Source organism: Brassica napus, chromosome A9 (genome assembly GCF_020379485.1).
Source record: "Brassica napus cultivar Da-Ae chromosome A9, Da-Ae, whole genome shotgun sequence".
NCBI classification, from domain to species: domain Eukaryota; kingdom Viridiplantae; phylum Streptophyta; class Magnoliopsida; order Brassicales; family Brassicaceae; genus Brassica; species Brassica napus.
In genome coordinates, this window is record NC_063442.1 from 24,912,375 (window position 1) to 24,930,787 (window position 18,413).

Here is an 18,413-nt window from a genome sequence, read left to right on the forward strand (position 1 = left end):
AATGAGAATTTTTAGACCAATATGACTGAAACTGACAAGTGTATTGTAGTTTATAAAGTCAATATGGTTGAGAATAATCATATAATGGTCTTGATGGAAAAAATAATATCTTGAAATGATATGTGTATTTGCTAAAAAGCAAAATATGTGTTTGGAAAGATCCAAAACATACAAGTTGGATTTATAAATCAATTTGAGAGAACTATGAAAATAAATGTATGTAAAATATGAATTTCTAAGAATGAAATACATTTCTGAAATTACTTTTTATTCATTTAAATCTAAAAGAGTTGTAGATCAATTTTCTAAACTCTTAAGAAATGTTAAATGTAATTAAATATGCATATTCTTGTTATCTCAAGAAATGTGGGGGAATTTTGCATACCATATAAAGTTGTTGGCAAGAGGTCAAATGAACTTAGTGATAGTTATCACAATGTGATTTTTCTTTTTTAGAAAAAAAAAACTAGTGTCATATACTGAGTTTTGTGTATAATGGTTAATTGTATCTTGAATAAAAGATGACAAAAATCATTAGACAATTGATCTCGACAAATCTCAGGAGATTATGTTCATTTTGATGACAACCTAGGATCCTTATATTAAAGGTGTGTCATGAGATCAAGTTGTTATATCATCTAAAGGAATGGGTAGCCTGTGAATTAAGATGAGGTTTCGCGGTAACTCTACCTAACTGACTAGAGATCCCAAGAAATAGGTTCAAGGAGACAACTAAGTGAAACTAAGTCTGCCCAAAGCACTGTAAGACTTCGGTCTATACCCAGTTCCTATGATGATTAAACAGTGCTACATGTAAGGAATATAGGATAAGCATTAGCTTTTAATGATTTGTGTCCATTGTTTTGAAATATGAATGGAGTAGTACATGATACTCCTCTAAACAAAACTAATGGCAAATCACCTTGTGTGTGTAAAATGGGGCCGTTTCTAGGAGAATGAAGGAAATGCTATATTCTCCAAGTTCACTCATGATTAACCAGGACTGTTCACGGCCAAAATGAACACAATAGAAAACCTAGTTCTGTGAGAGAATGAAGCTGTGTTATAGCTATTGTCTAGGTTTACACCAAAGCCCGGGAGGTTCAAGACATCATGGCCACCTCCTGGCCGAGTAAATCCGATAGCTATTAACAATGACTGGTTCAAGGCTGAAAAATTGCTACCAACTCATCATGCAGTGGATTTTTCGTTTGTACTCTCAAAAGTCCTTAAGTCGAGTCTTGTCTAGGAAGTCAAGTATGTTGAGTCGTCTAGTGTCTAGAGTCATTTCTATTCATGTGGGGGATTGTTAGAACTATTTTTTGAACATTATGAATAGTGTATTCATATGTCAAAAATGAAGTTTTATTTGAATGAGAAATGGAGGTCTAATGTGTGTGATTTGAAAATTTGTATAAAGTAACAAATACATACATTGGATACATGAACTTGGATTTGGGTTTTCTGATTTGTTAGTTGGACTTTATGTTCATTAACTTAATCTTATAAACCAAATAAATGTTGATCTTTTATATTGATAAAATATAAAAAAGAAATCCATTTTAAAGTATATTATTTAGTTTGAATTGGTCAAACCATAATAATTATGCTCTTTAATTTCTTGATCAAAATGTAGAATAAATTCACATAATAATTGACAAGAATTAAAAAACTCCATTAGTGCACCATGGAAGTTTCATTTTTGTATTGAAAAATGAAACTTGTACTTCTCGTTATATTTCTATAAAAGGACTTGTTAGCATTATAGAAAAGACATACATTCATACAATCAAGAAATTTTTCTCCCATTCAGAATAGTTATGCTAGTATTTTTTTTATTTTGAGTCTGAGAGTACAACACATAAATAGGTTCGATAGATTCTGTTTTTTGGTGATGGTAAACAGAAACAATGCTGCAGTTGTATCTTGGGAATCTGAGCGCCATAAAACTGTCACACTACGGGGCGTTTATAGATTTAAGGAAAGAGATTAATTATCTCGACTCTGCAATTCTTCTTTATTTTTATATTTCGGTATTGAAATTTTAGTTTATGTTCTTATTATTCTTTACAAATATCAGTTGTCCTATGATAGTAAAATAAGGTTCCTACAAGATGATCATATTTGTTTTCTTTGAGAAAGATGCATCTTCAATCTTATGGGGACTGTAAAGGTTTTGAAGCGGTAGAAACGGTCACTTAAAAAAAAATAAGTGAAAGTTATAGTTGGCTTTGGGAAATACCTTGGTATCCATTGGTTGGTGGTGCCAACCAGTTTATTTTTGTTTAGGAAATGAGTTAGTACAGAATCTTTCTTTTATTCTCAACATTAGATTATTTTTTGTTGTGTAGTTTTGATTTATTTCTATATTTTTACTTTTCTTGCAGAGGAATGGTTCTTCCTCAAACCAAAATGGCTCCACTACAACCGCAGATGAAGAAGCTGGCAACACCATTTCATCTCTTTTTTTGTTTTAGAGTTATGTTCCGATTAAAGTTGATGAGAGTTCATGAAGAATGGATGAGAAGATGGACTCCAATTTACCAAGATATCTCAACCCACGTGCTGCTCATGATTTGATTAATAGGTCAGATGCAAAACCTTGATTAGTATTTTCTTTTTCTTTTCTCTCTTTGCTCTTTAACTATCAAACAATGCTGAAAACTCTTAAGATTGATAAATTTTCAATAGTATTTTATATAATGCTTTAACAAAAAAAAGTATTTTATATAATGACAAATATCATGGGTAGTTTATATATATAAGCATGTACTGGTCGAGGCTATTCTGTTTACATCTATAATATTATATTATATATTGGTCAATTAATTATAATACTTAAATTATGTAATATTCTTCTTAGTATTTATTTTACAGCATAGTTAAAATATCATATTTTCATCCAAACAATCCTTTAATTAATTGTTCAAATTAAATTTCATGTAAAATCAAAATTGATTTTTATGGTTACACAATTAATTGAACGAACTGAACGGCTTTGTTACTAATTTATAGATAAAAAAAAACTAGCTCTTAATGGAGAACAAAATTCTCAAATGTGATTATTATAGAACTCAAGCATTATCTACAAATATTACAATACATGGAAATTAACAGCTGACAATTAATTTTGCTACAAATCATACTATTTTTAACATAATAAATTAATAATTATTTTCCCGTACGTAGTATGGGGTAGTATACTAGTTCAAATATAAACTTAATGTCATTAAATGAACCTACCTATTTTAATGTTTGTCTTTTCCAGTTAAATTAATGAGTTTTCCTTAATCAAATTTAAACTTAATGTCATTTAATGAACGTAAAAATACATCATATTTAACGTAGCTTATTACGGACGAGTACAACCCAACAATGAACTTGAATTTTATTTTTACGAAAACGTGAATCACTTGACATATGTAATATTTAAAATATATTTACAATATAACAAGTGCATATAACCTAACTATACTTTAGTTTGAAATGATCATGCTCAAGTTTTATATAATCAACTTACATCATGCATCTATCGATGAACAATATTCAAACCACCTATAGTTTTCGTTTTCTTTATAGAATGTATCAACCAACCAATCATCCTATTGATTTTCTAAACTTTATAAAAAAACAAATCAATAAATACAAACTCAAAATCCAATATCTTTTATTAATCAAAACAAAATATCTTCAATGTCGTATCCTTAATGTACTTATTAAATATAGAAACTATAACCATAATTACAATAATTATAAGAATAGATTTGATTCCAACCAATTGATCTATTACTTTGGTAATTGATTTGCTTGCAGAATAGAAAACAATAAATTTCAAATTTGTAAGAATATAAAGATATAGAGATTCCAACCAATTGCCTATATTTGCGTATGATTTTCGCATAATAAGCTTCAAATTGAACATTGAAAAATATATAAAGATTTATTTTTAATCTCTTACCGACACAGAACTTAAACAAAACGAAGAGTTAAATGTAATTTTTTTTGTTACACTTCCCGGAAAAAAACGGTTACAACATGGGCTTTCATAATATGGCATTTTAACATATTAATGTTATGGACATTTAATAATTATCTTGACAAAAAACAAAGACTATAAATAATTTAATATTAATAAAATTATGAAATTATTTATAATTTGATGACTAATTCATCGCCCTTTTTATATGTTAAATTTTTCATAGAAGTTTAAAAATAATTGTATTTCCTTTAAACATGTATAACTGATTTATAATCTTTTATGCCATACTAAGTCATAATATAATATTTCTTCATATTTTACATTAATAACCATTATTTTTATATATCGTCTATAATTCTTTAATTACGTCTATTTGTTCAATTTTTTATATGATATTGAATATTCGTCGTAAATAGATGGTTTACGATGCCAAAAAATATTTAGTTGGTGAATATAATACATCAAATATTACAAATACATCATTTAGTTAAATAAATAACCAAAAACCAAAAATTCATACCCGCGCTAGCGCGCGGGTCAGGGTCTAGTTATATATTAAAGGAAAAGCATTGTAATAAATACGTTCACACTAAAAGGGACACATGTCACATGTAGAGAGCTTCTCTGCCAAACTCTACATAAATATGTTCACACTATGTATTTTATGTTTTTTAATATAAAACTCACATGCATGGTTTTTGTTTACGTTATTTTTACCGTTTACGAATAGGCCTGGACAAATTATTTATAAATTTTGATTCAATTTGTTATCCGTTTTGATTCGAACCAAAAAAATCCAGATATCCGTTACTCTACGAAACAAATTAAATACTAAACTCCAATATCCGTTAAAAAACAAATCACAAATATCAATATTTATAGGAAGAGATATCCAATTTTTTCGATTGGTAGGCGGATCTTTATTAAGTTTTGGTTGGGCCTTTAACATTTTAAGCCCAGTAATTCTTTATAAATAAAGTAGACTTTCGTCCCTCCTTGGGGCAAATGATGACACATGTCGATCATACAGTCATTGCGTTTTGTTTCGTTCTTTTTTCGATTGGTAGGCGGAACTTTATTAAGTTTTGGTTGGGTTTTTAACATTTTAAGCCCAGTAATTCTTTATAAATAAAGTAGACTTTTGTTCCTCCTTAGGGCAAATGATAACACATGTCGATCATACAGTCACTGGGTTTTGTTTCGTTCTTTTTTCGATTGGTAGGCGGATCTCTATTAAGTTTTGGTTGGGCTTTTAACATTTTAAGCCCAATAATTCTTTATAAATAATGTAGACTTTGGTTCCTCCTTGGGACAAATGATGACACATGTCGATCATACATTCACTGCGTTTTGTTTCGTTCTTTTTTCGATTGGTAGGCGGATCTCTATTAAGTTTTGGGTGGGCTTTTAACATTTTAAGTCCAATAATTCTTTATAAGTAAAGTAGACTTTCGTTCTTCCTTGGGGCTAATGATGACACATGTCGATCATACAGTCACTGCGTTTTGTTTCGTTTTTTTTCGATTGGTAGGCGGATCTTTATTAAGTTTTGGTTGGGCTTTTAACATTTTAAGCCCAGTAATTCTTTATAAATATAGTAGACTTTCCTTGGAGCAAATGATGACACATGTCGATCATACAGTCACTGCGTTTTGTTTCGTTCTTTTTTCGATTGGTAGGCGGATCTCTATTAAGTTTTGGTTGGGATTTTAGCATTTTAAGTCCAATAAATCTTTATAAGTAAAGTAGACTTTCGTTCTTCCTTGGGGCAAATGATGACACATGTCGATCATCCAGTCACTGCGTTTTGTTTCGTTTTTTTTTCGATTGGTAGGCGGATCTTTATTAAGTTTTGGTTGGGCTTTTAACATTTTAAGCCCAGTAATTCTTTATAAATATAGTAGACTTTCGTCCCTCCTTGGAGCAAATGATGACACATGTCGATCATACAGTCACTGCGTTTTGTTTCGTTCTTTTTTCGATTGGTAGGCGGATCTTTATTAAGTTTTGGTTGGGCTTTTAACATTTAAAGCCCAGTAATTCTTTATAAATAAAGTAGACTTTTGTTCCTCCTTGGGGCAAATGATAACACATGTCGATCATACAGTCACTGAGTTTTGTTTCGTTCCTTTTTCGATTGGTAGGCGGATCTTTATTAAGTTTTGGTTGGGCTTTTAACATTTTAAGCCCAGTAATTCTTTATAAATAAAGTAGACTTTCGTTCCTCCTTGGGGCAAATGATGACACATGTCGATCATACAGTCACTGCGTTTTGTTTCGTTCTTTTTTCGATTGGTAAGCGGATCTTTATTAAGTTTTGGTTTGGACTTTAACATTTTAAGCCGAGTAATTCTTTATAAATAAAGTAGACTTTCGTCCCTCCTTGGGGCAAATGATGACACATGTCGATCATACAGTCATTGCGTTTTGTTTCGTTCTTTTTTCGATTGGTAGGCGGATCTTTATTAAGTTTTGGTTGGGTTTTTAACATTTTAAGCTCAGTAATTCTTTATAAATAAAGTAGACTTTCGTTCCTCCTTGGGGCAAATGATGACACATGTCGATCATACAGTCATTGGGTTTTGTTTCGTTCTTTTTATGATTGGTAGGCAGATCTTTATTAAGTTTTGGTTGGGGTTTTAACATTTTAAGTCCAGTAATTCTTTATAAGTAAAGTAGACTTTCGTTCCTCCTTGGGGCAAATGATGACACATGTCGATCATACAGTCACTGCGTTTTGTTTCGTTTTTTTCGATTGGTAGACGGATCTTTATTAATTTGTGGTTGGGCTTTTAACATTTTAAGCCCAGTAATTCTTTATAAATAAAGTAGATTTCCGTCCCTCCTTGGAGCAAATGATGACACATGTCGATCATACAGTCACTGCGTTTTGTTTCGTTCTTTTTTCGATTGGTAGGCGGATCTTTATTATGTTTTGGTTGGGCTTTTAACATTTTAAGCCCAGTAATTCTTTATAAATAAAGTAGACTTTCGTCCCTCCTCGGAGCAAATGATGACACATGTCGATCATACAGTCATTGCGTTTTGTTTTGTTATTTTTTCGATTGGTAGGCGGATCTTTATTAAGTTTTGGTTGGGCTTTTAACATTTTAAGCCCAGTAATTCTTTATAAATAAAGTAGACTTTCGTTCCTTCTTGGGGCAAATGATGACACATGTCGATCATACAGTCACTGGGTTTTGTTTCGTTCTTTTTTCGATTGGTAGGAAGATCTTTATTAAGTTTTGGTTGGACTTTTAACATTTTAAGCCCATTAATTCTTTATAAATAAAGTAGACTTTCATCACTCCTTGAATCAAATGATGACACATATCGATCATACAGTCACTGGGTTTTGTTTCGTTCTTTTTTCGATTGGTAGGCGGATCTTTATTAATTTTTGGTTGGGCTTTTAACATTTTAAGCCCAACACTTTGGAATTTGGTTTGCTGAGGTTTTGGGAACCGAGGAATGTGGGTAAAGGTGGTGAACTGATGAGTCTTGACATGCTTCTCCTTGATGAGAACGTAAGCAACTTTCTTATTCATTTATGCTGTTGATGATTACTTCTATTCCGATTGTGTAAAGTTTATATTTTCACTTTGCAACAGTCTTATACAAGGATCCATTAGTGCAAACCGCAACTCAGATTCAGAAACCGTCTCAGTGAAGGATCTGTGAGGTGACAAGAGTCTTGCGTTATTGAGAAGCAAGGGATGTCACGAAAGGTAGAGGAGAGCTTATGGCCTGTAGATATGGAATTAGTGGATGAGAAGAAAGAAAACAAGTGTTATTTTCCAAATTTTGTCTTCATGCGTAGAGAGAAATCAAGTCAGACCACCAGACTCAAACAAGTCAAAACGGAGTGAGCCAGAACTGAAGCTCTTTGCTTACCCTGTGGAATCTCCACCTTTGGAAACGGTGGCTGTAACCGTTTTAAGAATCTCTCTTTTCACCATCGAGCTATCGTGAAGGAAAATCTGACAGAGCTTGAAGATGTAAGATATCCGCCCTGAAGTAGTCGCTGACGTAGTTGCTGAAGCAGACGTCGTAGTGAGTGGTGAAGACCATGTGGAGTCAAGATGATGAGGTGGAGTCGTGTAGACTTGGAGAGCAAGGGAGTATCTTGGAGATATGGAAAGATGAATAAACTTGAGGAGCAAGTTTATGACTTAAAGAAAGAGGAATAAGTGCATTCCAAAAAAAGGAAAGTTGCACTTATTGTTATGGAAGATGTCCATACATGTTGCCTTGGAGACTAGGGTTTCGGGAACATGGAGAATAAGTATAAGATAGCAATGGGGTCGTCTGTAGAGACATAGAGACACGGAGGCTGATCTTATAGAGAGAGAGAAGCTCTTGGAAGTGTTCTTGGGTCGTGCTGAAGCAGGGGCTGAAGTACTTGACGGAGAAGAGACATAAGCGGGTAGCTTAGGAATCTTTCAGTAGCGTGTGTTAGGGTGTTAACACTGACGTGTAAAAGCTGAATAAGCAAGTCTTGTAAAGATTGTTTAAAGGAGATTCTAATAAAAGCTTTGGTGTGCTTGTGTGATTTGTCTCTTTGATTTACCTTCTGCATTACCTATTGTTGTGTCATCTTGCACTAACAAGTGGTATCAGAGCGGGGCACCTAAGTTATCGGTGTAATCCTGAAAGTGAAGATGGACACAATTATTTCTGTGCAGAAGGCGATCGTGTTGAATGCGGACCAATATGGTCATTGGAAGGCTCGCATGAAGCAGATGATTCGAGGAATCAATGAAGATGCGTGGACAGCTGTGGAGACTGGTTGGGAGGAGCCTACCATAGTCACAGAAGGTGAGAAGAAGCCTAAGCCAAAAGATGATTGGTCAGAGCATCAAAATTTAATGCAAAGGCGTTGTCGGTGATTTTTGGAGCTGTTGAAGCAGAGCAGTTTCAGCTGATTCAGGGGAGTACTTCGGCTAAAGAGGCGTGGGAGATCCTGCTGAATTCGTTTCAAGGTGATGAGAGTGTCAAGAGGACACGTCTAGATCATCTTGGGTCGCAGTTTGAGAATCTCAGGTGGTCTGATGATGATTCTGTGGCGAGTTTTAATGCCAAACTCAGTGGTATGGCGCATGAAGCATTTGTACTTGGGAAGAAGTACAAGGAGAAGAAGCTGGTAAAGAAGTTACTACGCTGTCTTCCAACAAAGTTTGGAGCTCACAAGGCGGTCTTACAGATGACTACAAACACGGATGAGCTCAAGTTTGACAAGCTTGTGGGTATGCTGAAGGCACAAGAGATGGAGACATACAGTAGTTCAGTCTCTACGTCAGGTGGTGCATCAAGGAGTATAGCTCTTGCTGCTGATAAAGATGGAGATAGATCTCCGAATATTGAAGATGCCATGGGAATGTTGGCTAGGAATCTGAGTAAGATGATGAATTCCTCTGGTGGGAGGAATCAGTATGGTCGTCAGGGAGGTGATCGTGGCAATAGCAGAAGAAGAGAACGTCTTAGATGCTATGAGTGTGAAGGAGTTGGTCATATAAAGGCTGACTGTTCTATAGCACAACGGAGAGAACTTAAGTGTTCTGAGTGCAGAGGTGTTGGACACACACGGCGTGAATGTCCAAACTCAAAGAAGGAGAAAGGAGTTCCATTGCAGTCGTCTGATGATTCAAAGTCTGAAGAAGATGGAAAGGTGATAAAGAACCTTGTTGCATTTGGTGCACGCAAGGAGGGATCCATTAAGTCCTCTGATTCAGATCTCAGCACAGATGATGAGGAGTATCACGTGCTGCTTAACAAGTGGTTGAGGGTCAAGGATCAGAATCTGAGATTGGAGGATATGGCTCAGAAGCAGAACGAGTTGCTTAAAGAAATGCTGGAAGAACTTGCGACTGTAAAAGAGAAGAATGAGTCTTTGGAGCAGGAGGTTAGAAAGTTGAGGAAAGTCCAGCAGAAGGGGTTGCCACGTTTCGTGCATGGGAGCACATCAGAAAGTGGAGCCAAAGGAGCTTGTCAAGAAGTACGTCGGGACGTACGACAGGGAGTAAGGCAGGAAGTTCTACAGCGCGTAGCTGTGAGTAACAAGCCGAAAGTAGTACATCAGTGCAATAACATGAAGGTCAGACAGGAGGTTCTGAAGCATGGTTGTGCAGCTGGTACAAGGAAGGAGACTGATCGGTGCATCAGCAACTGTGTCAGGCCAAGCAAGAAGCAGCATCGGATGAGCTGTTGGTTCTGTGGGAAGGTTGGACACAAGAAGGTGGAGTGTTTTGCTCGTGAGAAGAGCAGAAACATGGCCAAGAAGGTGAACAAGACGTTCACTAAGCCCAGGAGGGTTGAAAAGGTGTCCTTAGCCAAGAGTGGCTTACTTGATGAGATCAAGGATGAGACATCAGAAGATGGATGCAGCTCTGTTAGGAGTGATCTTCAGGAAGATCAAGAAGCATCAAGCGTGGAGTCAGGACACGAAGTTGTCTGTGACAAAAAGGGGAAGGAGATCGAAGTGCGTCAGGAAGTGGTGCGAGATGATCTTCTGGGGTGTGAAATCACTCCAAGACAATAGCAACGAGTGCAGAGGGCACTCGGTGCGGATGGGGAAGGGCTCATGGTCAAGGAGACGACACATGAAGGAAGCCTGGTCCTCAACAGAAGCTGGTCGAAGGGTAGTTCGACAGGTGCGTCAGATCGTGATGCAGTACTTGTTATTCCGCTGCAGCAGGGGCTGTGTCATGATTATACATGAAGAAACAGACGGTGGGTCTGTAAGGCTTGACATCTAAGCATCTGTTTTAGCTTAGTATGCAATCAAGCAGGGGGAGAATGGTGATGTTCTGGTCCTTAGTATGCATATCTCATGGGGGAGAAAAGCATGGTGTGGTGCACATCTCGTTGGGGAGAAAAGCACATTTGGTATGGAAGTTTCCAGGTGAGGAACGTGGTTGCAACGTGGTTGCTGAACCAGAAGATTGTTGTGCTTGATAGGCATACAAAGCTAAAAGGGGGAGAATGAAGATGTAAGATGTCCGCCCTGAAGTAGTCGCTGACGTAGTTGCTGAAGCAGACGTCGTAGTGAGTGGTGAAGACCATGTGGAGTCAAGATGCTGAGCTGGAGTCGTGTAGACTTGGAGAGCAAGGGAGTATCTTGGAGATATGGAAAGATGAATAAACTTGAGGAGCAAGTTTATGACTTAAAGAAAGAGGAATAAGTGCATTCCAAAAAAAGGAAAGTTGCACTTATTGTTATGGAAGATGTCCATACATGTTGCCTTGGAGACTAGGGTTTCGGGAACATGGAGAATAAGTATAAGATAGCAATGGGTCGTCTGTAGAGACATAGAGACACGGAGGCTGATCTTATAGAGAGAGAGAAGCTCTTGGAAGTGTTCTTGGGTCGTGCTGAAGCAGGGGCTGAAGTACTTGACGGAGAAGAGACATAAGCGGGTAGCTTAGGAATCTTTCAGTAGCGTGTGTTAGGGTGTTAACACTGACGTGTAAAAGCTGAATAAGCAAGTCTTGTAAAGATTGTTTAAAGGAGATTCTAATAAAAGCTTTAGTGTGCTTGTGTGATTTGTCTCTTTGATTTACCTTCTGCATTACCTATTGTTGTGTCATCTTGCACTAACAGAGCTGACCAACCGAAGATCAGATTTGCAAACGACGACGCAATGCTCTCTCTAATGCTGAAGCTGAAAAGCGATCCGAGTCTCTTCAATCAGGCAAGATTTTTCTTGGAACAGGACACTTATGTCTTGGACTTTTTGAAAACGTACCCTGCAAAACACATTAATTTGGGAATATTTTTCAGGTTAAGCATATGGCCTTGAACTAGAACTATAAATATTATGTTGTAGAAAGTCATTTAGCATTAATAGCCATGTCACTTATGTTTCTTGTCATTACTCTTGGTGGTGTAAGGGATGTGGTGTAACTATTCGGCATTGACATGCTACTCAAAACTAGATGATAAGTGTCGGGCCGCTTTTTTATACTTCTCGAGTCTTCTACTTATGTCCTATATCTGACTATACAGGTGAGACGGTTAAGCTTGTGTGAAAAGACAGGAAGACAATGAAAGAGATCTACATAGATATAGCTGTATCAAACAAGTATGGAAAGTACAAGTTCGTTGCCCATGAAGACCATAAATACGAGATTTGTGATGTTATGCTTCTCAAAACTTCAGACAATGGCTGTTCTAAATTTTCTCAAGGACGCTAACAGTCACATGTGATATTGAACTCTTACAATGGTATTGCGTCGCAGATTAGGCACACTAACAACATGGTGTTTGAAAAAGATGTTACTGATGTATTTTTCTCTGAGTTTATTCAGTATCAGGCTGATGAAGATGGCGTTTAAGATTAGTATACCGGTTTCTTATCAATGGTATGATCTGCTTTCAAAAATACTCATTTGTCGTGGATGATGATGACTCTGGTAATCGAGCTCTGTTTGTCTAAGCTTCTTTTATTGATATGCCACTTTTTCTGTAGAAAGGTTGTGGCAGACTCCACTGGCGCCATTAGCTTCACCGAGATGACTGTGTTTCTTGGATACATGCAAACAATGGTCAGATCCTCTGCAGCCCTATCTAGCAAGCTTTTTGTGTGGCACAACCTGCAATAATTAAATCTGCTTTAACCAGTAAGAGAGGAAAATCACTCAAAGTTGTGATTAAGGCTTAACTTACCTTCTTTTTCTCGCGTACCTTTCTGCGTATGTAATTTTGGATATTGTTTTTCCAGGAGATTGCAGCTGCGACAAGAGAAGACAAATTTCCCTTGGGCTCTGAAAAGAGAAGAGATGATTCACTAGACTTCGAAAGAGTCACTGGACCCTATAGCTAGGAGTTCCATATTGATGGGAGGAATTGAAACCTACTGCATCTGTTTTCCACCTAAAACAAATTCAAGAATTTTGAAATTTTTGTTGCATTAGCTTCCTAAGCAATTATAACAACAGAATGAGAGTTACCGTCTATTGTTTGTGTTTAAAAAGAGCGGTGCATAGCTCGCCATTTCCGCAACGTCACTGCACAAAGGAAGCATGAATGATGTTTTGCTCCTTTGGTGATTTAGTTGCGATCAAAAGCTCGGGTAGACAAAAAAAAAAGGGTGAAGAAACATGTTCTTTTCAAGACTAATGAGAAATGCAGCTTCTACAAGAGCAGCGAGAAGGCTTCTTGTTCCACCAGCATCTTCTCCAGACACACCACATTCACTGACAAAAGCCTGTAAACAAAGTTACACGAGGGAGCACAAAAATGAAACCGCAGAAAAGCTTCATTTGGTCTCTTCTCGGAGTTATGTTTTGTACAATCTATGACCCCACCCTTGGACCCTTTGCGTGAAGTGCCATCAAACTGATGATACATAGAAATTAAACTGCTAACAGAAGTAAATATGTGACAAAAGGAAACACTTTCTTTCAAACATGCATAAAATTGTTTTTCAAAATTTCTATCAAGAATGGATGGTTTTAAGTGAAAATCATAGTAAACGGCGGGATGGTCGAGGGGACGAGATGATCCATCATAAGATGATTTTCATATCAAAACAATAATGCAAAAAAAGAAAAAAAAATAATATATCTTTCATGTTCTGGAGAAACATTTTGTTTTTTAAGATGTCACCAATATAATTGATCTTACATTTATAAAGTTCCATTAAAATAGATAGTAACACAAAAAAATATTTTCAAACACTCTTACGTAAAAGGATGATATACTATACATGAATGTTTTTTTAACTAAACTTACTTTAAAAAAAATCCAAAATTAATGATTCATAATATAAAATAAATGTAATATATTTTCATATTTCATATAAACATTTCCTTTCTAAGATGTCACAGAAAATAATTTAAACTTATATTTATAAAATCTCACGGCACATATATTAATAGATAAACCATATATTTAATTTATCGTAACAAAATTACTTGAAATAAATAAAATTTAAAACCGTTAATACAAAAGCTTACAAAATACTCTTGTGTAAGAAATAAATATTATATTAATTATGAGAAGATCACTATTTTTCTTATTTTTTTCAAACTTCCTAAAATGAATTTACAGAGATAAAGTGAAATAAAAAAAAATATCCTCTTATTTCAATGACTATTTTCTTCCTAATACACTATGGAAAATTTGGTTGTACAGTCACAAAATTGTTTCAAATACCATATTAACAGCTAAATTATGTATTTAAACTTTTATATCAAAATAATTCTAAGCAAATAATGTTAGAAATTGGGTGAATCATCAAAAATAAAAATAATCATCATAATTTAAATTAAAAATAGAATTCCTCCCGGACTCAATAACAAAATATATTCTCAAATAAATAAAAACACAAAGTATTCAAACTTCGGAAAAAAAAACTCTCAACACTTCTCAAATAATAAAACCCTCTCCGACACATTTAGAGCTTCACCGAAAACACAAAGATTTAGCATATCTATACAAAATATTCAAATAATAAAACATTACATTCCGCGCAAAGCGCGGACACACCACTAGTTACGTAATAAATTGGCTTGCACATATAAATCAAATGACTGCTCTTGTTTATTCGCAATCATTTTAGAATAAATAAATTAAAACAATCAATCTTATCTATCGTATATGATATATACTTAAATTTAAACGATATGAAGTATATATATATATATATATTAACATAAACACCTATTAAAATAAAATTATTTATTTATATGATTTTATTATCATTGTATCAAGAGGTCTTTTCAAATGTTATATATATATATATATATATATATATATATATATATATATATACTTGGAGCTTTGGTTTCTTCTATCCAAAGCTTTGTGGTTTTTCACTTGCATGGTCGTATTGTATATTCTTGTTTAGTTTGTGAGGTGTTTCTTACCTTTTAGCTACTGATGTGATTCCGATGCTTTAAGTATATATGTTCCTGCTTCTTAGTGGCTTTGGCCTTTCGATTATTATTCTCCTTCTGACCCGCTTTCTTGGTTATTTGCGTTGGTGCTCTACTTTCGTATTCTCAGTTTGATTATCTTATGGAATTAGTAGTGAAATAAATATATAATTTGTAAATAAAATAATAAAAATTAGTAAAAATAATAAAATGGTGAAAGTTTATGCTATTTTTAATTGTAAATAAATTAAAATTTTAAAATATATTTATATTATTTTATTTATTTCTTGAATTTTAGGGACTAATAAGTGTAAGAAGGATTAGATAGTACATAATTAGAAATTGATGGTACAAATTGCAATAATCTAAAAGAACAAAAAAAATGAGGACACATGTCAACAAACCCTCTTCCACATGTCATAAGAAGGGGAAAAACCAACTTTATATAAATATAGATAGATAGCTTAACATAATAAAAATATCGTGTATATATATCAAAATTATCAAACTTATAAAAATAGCTAAAAATAATAAAAAAACAATTAAAATTAGTTATTTTCCAAAAGTATCCATATATATAGTATGATTTGGATATTTGATGTCCAAAGCATCCATTTATATCCATAATACCAAAATAACTAATATATATGATTTATAATTTTAAGTTTAGGTATTCATATTATTGTAAATAAAATAATAATTTATATATAGAGATATAACAATTGGGTATATAGACCGGATCTAATCGGGTTCGGATCCTGATTTTTGGATCGTTTCCAGATTTTTTTTGGATGTATTGTTAACTAATTAATTTAATAATTCAAATTGTTAATAAATACAAAAAATACCTTGAGTTTATTCGAATCTGATTACATATTTTAAAATCATATCATTCTAAAACTTGAATACAAAATCTATAATCAAAATTATTTCTATTAGAATATTAAATTTATAATAATTTGCAGAAATATAATATTTTTTGTTAACATTTAAATGTGGATACAATCAAAAATAAATTTATATCAAATAAATTTGGGTTGTTCCGAAAATAAAAGTGTCGTCGAACAATGCTCTTGGGCATAGTTAATGATATTTAAAGTCGACAAAAAAAACTCCAAAGTACAATCGTCGTGTTTATCTTGTAACCGATGATTTAATTTGTTTTTTTAATAGAGTTGATTACACTAAAGGACACTTTTTGTCTTTCTTTTACACCTATAGACACTTTCCACATTTGACACACTTTCTGGTGGGACCTATGCGTTTTTTTGACAAATCTATCGTTAATGAGAAGGAAAAAATATTTGTGGACATGGATACATGAAAATTTTTGGACATAGATACATTAATGTTTGTGGACAAAGCAAGTTGTGGACGAACAATTTTAACGTACATATCTCTTATACACATAAACATCTTGTATAAATGATATTGATTATATAGAACGATGATATCGTTTGAACCAATAAATTGTGGATATACATATTGTGGACGGGTTGATATTGATTATATAGAATGAATGATATCGTTTGAACCAATGAATTGTGGACGAGTTTCTGGCCTTAATCTTGTTGATAAAAAAATTCAATTTAATAGAGCAGCGCATGATTACATCAACAACAAGAAGAAAAAACACTATGTGGATTTAATTCAATCAATCCAAGAACTTTATAATTTAGATAAAGCTATCTCGTTAAAGCCAAAAACTTTACCTTTCATTAGTGACAATTGACTTCAGACAGTGAAGTTTGTGACTTTTTAATGGCTACAATGATTTTAAACGGTGAACGACGACATTAATGTGAGATTTCAGGGTGGAGACAAATGGCGGAGGAGACATGTTACCAAGAGAAGAAGCTCCTGATAGATTGAATTGGAGAGACAACGGCTCCAGATCTCGTCAATAAGAACCTATGCGAGTTCGTATTGTAGAAGAGGAAGATCGCAGCGGGTGAAGAGCCAATCCGGCGGTTCTAATCAGAGAAGTAGGGTTGGCTACGGCGGCGGCGATGTGAGATTCCACAATTGATTTTTTCTCTTTAGTTGGAATAAAAGTTAAACATATTGTTTGGTTAAACAAAGGGTAGAAGAGACAAATCACATGAAGAAAGTGTGTCAAAAGCAAGATGTGTCTCTAGATGTAATTGTAAAGTGATAATGTGTCTCTAGATATAAATTTCTCTTTTTAATATGCTCGTAACTGTTATCATATTTTAGGGATAAACATCATCCCGTTCTCACTAGGTCCCGCACAATAAATTAGTGGCCAGATGCATATCCAATACAATGTGCGATACTCTTTCCCAAAAACACTTGGGAGTTTTCTATTGCTCAAACTTTTGTCACAGCCTTTTATAATTAAATCGTATTATTAAAATATCCAATGTTTTCTCATTTTGTTGGTTCTTGACTTCTTGTTAATAATATATGTTAAAAAAAATCCCATTATATAAATTAGTAACATTTAGTAAAAATACAAGTTTTAATTTACAGGAATTTTGCATTTTTAAAAGGATTCCGAGTTTTTTTTTTTGTAAAAAAGGAATTCCGAGTTAATTTATAGTGATCTTTGATTACTTTTTTTTTCTGATTCAAAAAAAAAAGTTTTTGGCTAAATTGAAAAAATGTTAAATACTTTACATTGAGGATATCTATTTTTGGTGAAAAAGCTGAAAATATATACATATATTTATTTATGCATACGCTTTTGATAACAGTATAAAAGTAAACATATTTGTTTATTGTATGCCGTGTGAAAATAGGAAAATCCAGATACCAAAACTTGTATTTATTTTTATGCTTTTTTAATAGTGAAAATCAAATAGTAATAAAAGTTATGTAAAAATCTTGGACTTGGGATTAGTCAAACAAAAATGTTTTCGTAACAAATATAAATCAAAATGATAGATTAAGAAAGTAAAGAAAACCAAGAGCGGAGACCGGTAGAAGACACCCCTAGATTTACTTCCCCTCTTAAACTATATATAAAGACAACTGAGTGTAGAAGTTAAGAGACACAGAGAAAGGAGAAGAAGATTCGATTGAGAGAATAAAAAAAATCAAGAATGTTGCTGGTGACAGTATTGGCCGAGATGTTAAAGGAGTACACGGTGGTACTCGCCGGAGTTTTGGAGCATCTCTTTTCTCAGGCGCCATTTCCGAGGAGGATCCGACTTCATATATTATACTCTCTCCCTTTCCATAATTCCAGTTCATCTCCCCCTATTCTCCTTCCTTCTCCTCCTCCTTACGCTCGTACTTTATAATCCAAGAAGCTTGATGTTTTAATATATGCTTACTCTGTGATTTCTATTTGAGTTGAGATGTGTATACCAGAGCTTTTGTTGTAAATAAGATATTTTCAAGTTAATGCATCCTCTTGTTGGAAATACAAAACCAACATATCACAGAGCTTAGCTTTGTTATGATTTTGTTTGTCTAGAATTGATCTGTTAAAGAAGAGGAAGGAAGAAGAAGACTGTTGTTTTTGTTGGGTCTATTATTTGAGTCAAATGGGCTTCAATTGGGTTTCCGGCTTTTACAGTTTTGTTATGAT

The 18,413-nt window shown here is 34.0% G+C and overlaps 1 protein-coding gene and 1 long non-coding RNA gene across 2 annotated transcripts; both read left to right on the forward strand.

The window, feature by feature from the left end:
• The first annotated feature begins 11,542 nt into the window (after nucleotides 1-11,542).
• On the forward strand, nucleotides 11,543-14,267 carry LOC106367095. The gene is made up of 3 exons (XR_001273785.3): nucleotides 11,543-12,340; nucleotides 12,448-12,523; nucleotides 12,700-14,267. It is a non-coding gene; the product is annotated as an uncharacterized LOC106367095 (long non-coding RNA).
• A 3,529-nt stretch (nucleotides 14,268-17,796) lies between these two features.
• BNAA09G23980D lies at nucleotides 17,797-18,227 on the forward strand. Its single transcript, XM_048739017.1, has one exon. It carries the CDS (start codon nucleotides 17,923-17,925, stop codon nucleotides 18,121-18,123), a length of 201 nt encoding a protein of 66 aa, XP_048594974.1. The 5' UTR covers nucleotides 17,797-17,922; the 3' UTR covers nucleotides 18,124-18,227.
• Nucleotides 18,228-18,413: the final 186 nt, after the last annotated feature.

What these genes read in the sequence shown, in the direction of transcription:
- BNAA09G23980D (XM_048739017.1), top strand. Translation starts at nt 17,923, where the DNA reads ATGTTGCTGGTGACAGTATTGGCCGAGATGTTAAAGGAGTACACGGTG.